Source organism: Zea mays, chromosome 10, assembly GCF_902167145.1.
Source record: "Zea mays cultivar B73 chromosome 10, Zm-B73-REFERENCE-NAM-5.0, whole genome shotgun sequence".
NCBI classification, from domain to species: Eukaryota; Viridiplantae; Streptophyta; class Magnoliopsida; order Poales; family Poaceae; genus Zea; species Zea mays.
In genome coordinates, this window is record NC_050105.1 from 141,616,386 (window position 1) to 141,624,652 (window position 8,267).

At 42.9% G+C, this 8,267-nt stretch overlaps 1 protein-coding gene and 1 pseudogene across 2 annotated transcripts; both read left to right on the top strand.

Annotated features, from left to right (window-relative positions):
* The first annotated feature begins 1,009 nt into the window (after positions 1-1,009).
* On the top strand, positions 1,010-1,657 carry LOC118473530 (uncharacterized). Its single transcript, XM_035963272.1, has one exon. It carries the CDS (start codon positions 1,010-1,012, stop codon positions 1,655-1,657), a length of 648 nt encoding a protein of 215 aa, XP_035819165.1.
* Positions 1,658-3,255: 1,598 nt separating this feature from the next.
* LOC100193268 (OSJNBa0010H02.21-like protein) lies at positions 3,256-5,459 on the top strand (annotated as a pseudogene). Its single transcript, NR_146273.1, has 4 exons — positions 3,256-3,905; positions 4,255-4,352; positions 4,461-4,650; positions 5,189-5,459. The product of NR_146273.1 is annotated as an OSJNBa0010H02.21-like protein (transcript).
* Positions 5,460-8,267: the final 2,808 nt, after the last annotated feature.

Below are 8,267 nucleotides of genomic sequence, written 5' to 3' on the forward strand. Positions count from 1 at the left end.
GTCTGTCAACTTGTGAAGAGTTATCAACTAGTACCATACACACATTCCTTAGGTGTATCACATGAGAGCATGTACAACTACAACCTACATAAATGCACCATATCTTAAAGGTATGAAAAAGGTAAATGCAAAAAAACACAAAAGACGTATCTTGGTGAAGGAATATCTATAATTCGTCCAGTATCAAAATACAAGTCGTTTAGAACAGTGACACTGTCTCTAAAATATAATTAGAGTCCTTGGCCAATGTTTTTTGTTAAAATACCAATAAATTCTTAATGTATTTATACTTTTGCAAAAAAAAAATTTAAGATAAATCTATACATATTACTATTAGATTTCAAAACTAAATAACAAAACTGTTATTAGTAGTCAAAGTTTTATATGTTTGACTTAAACAATGTCTAAAACGACTTGTTTTTTAATATCGGAGGGAGTAGCACGATTCTTTAAGTATAGATACGGTTCCACCCAAACAATCCACATAAGGGCTTGTTCGTTTCACCGTTAATCCATATGGATTGAGTGGTATTAAATCGGTTTAAATACGTAGCAAGACAAATTTTATCCCAATTCATTCCAATATACCTAAATCCAAATGAAATTGAAATAACCGAACAAGGCCTAAATGAGCTTCAAAGGTTTTAGTGAATAAGATACCAAACTTAGATATATTGAGTTGTATGAAGGGGTTTCTTAGGTGTATTTATTGCTTGGAGAACCATAACATAATATCTTAGGTTATACATGTTTGAGATGAAAAGAAATAGACGAACCACGAAGCGTATCAAAATTCAAACCAAGCGCGCGCACCCGTGCCATTACCCCCAAGCGCGCGCGCAGCGAAGCGTCACAGCTCGCAACTCCTCGAAACCTCACCCACCCGCGCGGCGCTGATATAAAGCCACCATGGCGTTGTGATTTCGCTGTCCGCTCCTGCCTCCTGGGACTTGCTCGAAACCGGAACATCGACAACGACAACGCGGCCACAAGCCAGCGAGCTGCGCCAATGGAAATGCCGGCGGCGACGCAGGGGCGGCGGACGAGCACCGTGGTGGACCGGAAGCTCGACGAGCTCTGCGCCTGCCTCGTTGACGCGCTGTCGTCCGGACAGCAGACCCCCCACACCGACGAGCAGCTCCGCGCGAAAATCAAATCGAAGACCGAGTTCCTCCGGTTGCTCCTGTACGCCGAGGCGGAGTGCCACGGCGGGCCGCGCCCGGAGCACCTGGCCGAGGCCGAGGCGCGCTTCGCTGTCCTCGCGGCCACGTTCGATGGGTGGGCGCGGCGCGCAGTCGTCGCTGCACCTGAACCAGTTGAGGAGGAGGAGGCTGACAGCTTGGTGTCCTCGCGGTCCGCGTGCTTCTGCACCGACTCGTGCCAGGAGGAGGCGACCGAGGGGGACGCCATTCGCGACGCCATGGAAGCACGTAACGAGGAGGGGACGTTGGATGCCGTTGCTAAGAAGGGCGACATCGATCACGAGGCCGCGGTGGAGACGGGAAGCAGGGTTGTACAGCGGCGCTGGTGGAGGCATAATGCTGCTGCCTGCAGGTGCAGTGCAGCCGGCTTGGTCGTGGTGGTTGCGGTCGGGTTGGCTTTGGAATTGGCTGCTGTGGCTCACCACAATGTTAACATTTGCGTTGGTCCGAAGTAGAAAAGCCACATAAAAAGACTAGATCAGGCAACTTTTATCTTAGCTCTAACTCTTGGGCCATAGTTGTTTGTGATGAGGTGCTTTTGTTCTTCTGATTCCTGCAAAACTTGCTTCGACGCTGTAGCCGCTGGGTACTCACATTTCTGTTCGAAATTGATCACCATGTTTGGTTTTGATGTTTACTTTGAGGACACCGTATCTTATGAGCAAGGAGCCATGCTGCTCCCATGAGCAAAATCAATCCAGATCACACCCTTCACATCCAACGGTGCTGTGTTAGGGGGGTTTTTGTAAAATGTACAGAGTTGTAAAGAACATTTTATAAAACCCCCTAACGCAGCACCGTTGGATGTGGAAGGTGTGGTCTGGATTGATTTTGCTCATGGGAGCACCAGCGCTCCTTGCGCACAAGATACGGTCTTTGAGTAAACCAGTTCTGCACGAAATGAAAGTAGCCTGTGTTTTTTTTGGCTTTGACATAACGAAATGATGTCGTTCATAGAACACATATGATAACATCACGGAGAGAATCCTTTTTGAGATCTTGTTTCTTCGAGAAGTTCCTGAAACAAAGAATGCGTTCAAATGTTTATGAATGCAGTATGCCAAGTGTGACAACCACATCAGCATGGCCACAGCCATAGGAGGGGCTGCCGTGACCCACATAGTTGGTAGAGGCAATGTGTTGCAGCTGCAATTTGACCACATGTTGAAGTTGATAAGTCTTAAACACAACCAAGTGTGTGAACACGTTGTGAGAATGGCTTCGTCTTGGTCGCCATGAAGGTGACGAATGGGTCGTAGTCGACCTAGAGCCTCGCCAGTAGATAGACAAGGACCTCCTCATCGGGTAAAGGGGACGTCGACAGTGGCGAACCACATGATCTTGCGCAAGAAGTCGGCGACAAACATACCATGTTTCTTTAACGTAGCCAAGTCCATATGGATTCACTACACGACGGTTGATCTTTAGCGACCCTTATTAGGTACCAACTGTTGGTTGCTAAAGGTTAGGGACCGATGATCAGTCGCTAAATCCTTTTGTAGCAACGGTCGGTTGGTCGCTAAAAGTCTAGAAATTTAACAACTTATGGTTGGTCGCTATAGATGTCGTCGGGGACTAGCGGTGGGTCGCTATAGAGCAAGGATCACTATCAAATCTTATAGCCTGAACGTACCTGTTAGATGTTAGTGACTAAAAATTAATTAAAACAAGTAAATATTGATCGCTAAATTGCATGGTGATTTATTTCTTTTTAATATTGCTTGTATGCAATATTTGAGTTGTTGTAACACTATAAAATCCATCAACTAAAAATAATAAATTTAGTTATTACGATAAATAGGGTAATAAATTTTTATTCAAATGTTTATTATTTATTCGCATTCGTAATAATTTATTCAAATGTTTATTATTTATTTGGTAAAATTTTTATGAATTTTTGAGTAATTTAAAAATGCATTTCGAAATAAATAAATAAAAAGAAAACCCTCCATAAGCCTAAGGCCCACTAGGGGCCCATCTACCTAACCCTATCAGCCGCGCGTCCCTGGCTTCTCTCCCAGCCGCAGCCGCCGCCGCCGCCTCTCTCTCCCTTCCCTCTTCTCTCTGCCCTCACCTCTCTCCCCCTTCCATCACCTCGCTAGTAACAGGTCACCGTGTGTGTGCGCGCCATGGGGATTCATCTGCCGCCGCCTGCCCTCGCCTTCTGCCTCTCGGCGCCCACTCGGTTCCAGTGGCCGCTTCGAGGAGGCGCTCGCGCGCATCGAGGAGCTCCAGGAGCGCGACACTGGCGCCGACGACAGCAGCACAGCCTCGTCGTTCTTGAGCGACGGAGAGGCGGCGTCGCGGCCAGCAGGCGAGCAGCAGTCGCACTCCGCAGATTTCTTGAGCGACGGAGAGGCGGCGTCCGGTGGCATTCAGAGACGTGCGTGACGGTCGGAGGTCGTCGAGCGCGTGTAAGCTTGTTGACCATTTTCAGCATGTGTAAATTGGCGGTTAGATTTCGTTCAAGAAGTAAGTGCTACATTTCTTGTGTCCTTAAATCAATTAATACCACTGCTGCTTGTTCACTGGACATGTTTTAGCTAGATAGCATCCAAGACAAATAGCGCTGTTCGCGATCTGAGGCAGCTGGTAGGCAGTCTGGGCTTGGGCGCACGCGAGCCAGAGAGGGAGGGCTGGGAGCACGTCATCTCCAAGAGCAGCGACGACGTCTCCTACAAGGCCTGGTGCGACAAGCCCACGGTATGGCTTCATCTCCCTCTCGCCTTGTTCTGAGAATACAATATGCTTAAATAAATGAGTTGTGAATATTCCACTTTGAGATGTGAATATTCCACTTTGAGATGTGAATATTCCACTTTTTCATTCTAGAACATCAAACCTGAGTTGCTTAAATGAGCTTATGTTTGTCACGTGGCTTCTACCAAAAGGTTGTTTTGTAAGTACTTTGTTTCAGCTATGATCTGTGAGGTATTTTATTATTCTAAACGATTGCAGTTGGTGCTTTGGTTCAACTGATTAATGATCGGATGCTATCTCATTTAATGATGTCCTTTTTCTGAGATAAACTGATTATATTGGTGACTTGCAGGTAGTTGCCAATTGCGTACATGCATTGCAACAGATCTGGGCTCTAGAAGCTGCTAACTTGGTAGCAGAAAGATTGAGGCATTGCATAGCAAACCACTGGTATTTTAATTTTACCTATTAATCAAATGAGTTTCAATCTGGCTTGGAGCCTTTTCTATTAAATAATGCCAATGTGAATTTTCTTGAGTTCTCTATTTTTATCTGCAGGATCAAAGAGTTTAGTGAATGGCCACAGTGCATGTTCTTGAGTTGCAATCAAAGTTCCTTCCATATAATAATAACAAAATATTTGACATAATGAATCTGTTGGAGGATAGACTTCAACATGCAAATGGAGTCGTTGTTTTGGCAACAATTAAAGTTTTTCTCCATTCCCATGACTGTTGTTCATCAACAGGTACGCATGTTACTCCTAGAGAGGTGGTCTCTGGATCATGCTGCATTATTGCTATTACTTCTCAAAAGCATTTCTTTCTTGTTTTAGAATATGAGATTTAGTATATGAGCACCTTCTGTTGATGCATAAAAACAAAATCTTATTTAGATTAAGATCCCATAACGGACTAGCACATGACATCACAACAACAACACACTTGGTCCATAGATAATGTTTTATTTGGAGGTTAATTTACTTGAATTTTTTTAATTCCATGGACTCTTTACTCTGGGTACTGGCAGTCCTAAATAGTCATTGGCCCTTTTATGTGTAAAATAACAGCTTCCTGGTGTTGATCCCAATGATCCATCTGTTAAAGGTCTCTGTATTGTGATGCAATGAAATTCATGTTGCCTCTAGACTATAGCATTGTTCTGCTTCACCGTACCTTGACTAAATAAGAATAAATATATTATATGTCACCAAATCTTCACATGAACTGCTATCCTGTATTATCTGGTGGAAATATGAAGGTTTCTTTATTTCTCTTCTTAAACAGCAAGAGAAGAAGGAAGACAAGTCAGACAAAACAGAAGACGAGAAGAACTGATGTAGCCATGTTCATGCTTCCACTGTTGAAATGCATATTCAACATAGCTTGCTCAGCTCCTATCTGTTGTTTCAACGTTGATTTAAAAGAAGAGCTGGTAGTTGTGGGCTTTCGAACAATAGCTGGAATGATCTAGCTAGCTATATGTAAATGATCTAGTTGTGAATGATATTATAACTGTGATGCTTTTGTGAATATATAATTGTGGTGCTTTTGTGTTTGTGATGGATCTATGACTGTGGTATACTGATTAACTATGTATGTCTTTATGATTTGTGTATAAAAATCTGTGATTTGTGGTGCTTAATTAAATGTATATTTTTATTAATAACAACTGTAAAAATGGCGACTTTCTGTTGGTTGCTAAATGTATAGAATGACGACTTACGGTTGGTTGCTAAATCTATAGTACAGCAATCCACGGTTGGTCGCTAAATATACAATATTAGCAACGGACAGTCGGTCGCTAAAAAGATGTCGGTCGCTAAAGCCTTTAGCGACGGCACTTACAGCGACCATCCTTATGGGTCGCTAAAAGTTTTTAGCGACCAACCGTAGGTCGCTGAAGACCGTTTTAGCAACCAACCGTAGGTCGCTGTAAGTCAACCGTCGTGTAGTGATTTGTATCGTTGGCGCCTTTGTGGATGATGCAAATTTCTTTTAGAGGGTGTTCCATACCTTACTGGAATATATGGCACTAACAACATCATGATGTACTCCCTCGATCATCGATAAGAAATGGCCACTAAACAGTTGATGATCTTGATCATACCAGGGAGCATACATCGGATTAGGGACTTCAGCAGCGCCCCGGTCGTTGGCACGGGGACAGACGACCACAGGGCTGTGGGGGTCAGAGCCCGGCGCGTGGCGGTGACACCGGGGGAGAGCATAGGGCGATGCCGCCGGGGGAGGGCACAAGACGGCGGCATCGGTGCCGTGAGGCAACAATGGCACGTGTGGGCCAAGGAGGGGGCGGCGAGCGTGGCTGCTAGCGGCGAGTGAGAGGCATCGCTTGCGAATGGAAGAAATGGGTTGACTAGGCGTCTATTCAATGCTTATTTTTAGTTTAACTAGGCAGAAAATAGAGGGCTATTTTCGGCCACATGGGTGTGGCCACCAAAAATAGCCCGGGCTCCTTGAAATGCCTATAATTTCTGTTGTGGTCGAATGAAAGTGTATGAAAGTGTCTAAGTGGCTTTGGTTATTATCTGTGAAATATTTAAATTTGATGTATGAGTTTTTGAAATATTGCATTGGCCTTTACTTAGATTATAGGTTGTAATTGTTGAATTACAATTATTATGATGCATTTTACAATGTTTTAATACTTTATTTTAAATTTAATTATATTATATTATTTTGATGTGATGTCTAGATCGTGTGTTTTTGACTAGCATGTTGAGGGCAAATTGGTCAAAATACGTAAATTTTAGCGAACTTGATTAGTATAAAGAAATATATGAATTAGTAGGTACCAATTATCATGGTATTATTTAAAGAAAATGTGTCTTAAAAACAATATATCTTAGACAATGTTGTTGTTTAGATCCGCCTCATTATGATTGATATATATCGAAATAAGAAAATAAATTAATAACATAATAATGTAACAATATAACACCATATCATTAAGTCGCCTCTCGAGCCGGCTCACAAACCTCATAAAGCTCAGCTCGACTCGCTGCTTTAGCGAGCCACAAAAGCAAGCTCGACTCGAGTTCGTTCAGGTTCGCAAGCCTCTCCAAGCCGAGCCGAGTCTAAGCAAGCTCGATCCATCTCGCGAGCCTTGAGCTTTTTTCTAGCCCTAGATGTAGCCATGGGGACGTCTGGTCCATGTGCATCATCGGCGTGGGTGTAATTTCTGGTGGCAGCGTCGATAGGGAACGGGGGCAAGGGCATCGCTGCAAAGGCGTGGCACGACGCGGCGGGGCGCAAATGTACGTATCGCTCAAGATATGGAGAAGGCCTTGTCGTTTAGTTGTAATATGTATAATTATGTTTGTAATTAGACTATATTTAATAATTCTAACTAACCTTTTGTTGTAATTGAGACTAAAGTTTAGTAAATGAAATCAAACGCCCCTAACACATATTCAAGGTACTTTTAAGGCATGTATCTGAAATTATTGTTTAAGTCTACGTGTCGGTTGGTGGGTGTCTTTTTCGATGATAATTGGACGTTCTGCCCCGATTGATGATTAACAATCCACTATTGTATTTGCTTGTTATTTTGCATGTATTCAATATAACTTGTTGTAGTGCACATAAAGAAGCAACTCTTTTCATGTTAAATACTGAGGCTTATAATTCTATTTGCAACCAATTATTTCTTATCACAGTATCTAAAATTGGCACATCATATATTACTATACTATAGAAGATATAATTGTCAAAATGCATAGTATTATGTGTTGTTTCATAGTCTCTGCAAGACAATTAGGATGCGTTTTGTTACAATGATAGATTGTTATATAATCATTTTTTAAATACTGCTCAAAGAAACAAAATATTTAGTCTTAGTGTTGTTCATCATAGTTTTATTTGCCCTTGAGCCTTGATAGATTGTTATATAATCATTTTTTATGAGGTGGAAACGTTTTCAGGTAGAAAGGAGATACGAGTTTCGTGTACTCCCAAGGAGTAAATAAGACTTTTTTTTACTAGATTTCCTTTAGATGATTCATCATAGTATTAAATATCTATATATAAAATAAAAGAATAAAACTGCACCCTGAAAGTGATTGTTTCTTTCATGTCTCTTCGCATTTTACATTCTAGAAAATCACAAAACAGGAATGGCCTCAGCAAAGATCCGCATATGCAACCGTGCGTCCGTGCCACTTCCTTCACATGGCACGAAGCGTATCAAAATTCAAACCAAGCACGCGCACCCGTGCCATTACCCCAAGCGCGCGGGCAACGAAGCGTCACAGCTCGAACTCGCAACTCACCCGCGAGCCGCGGCGGTCATATAAAGGCACAAGGAAACCGCCGCGAAACACCAACATCGACAACGCCAGTACGC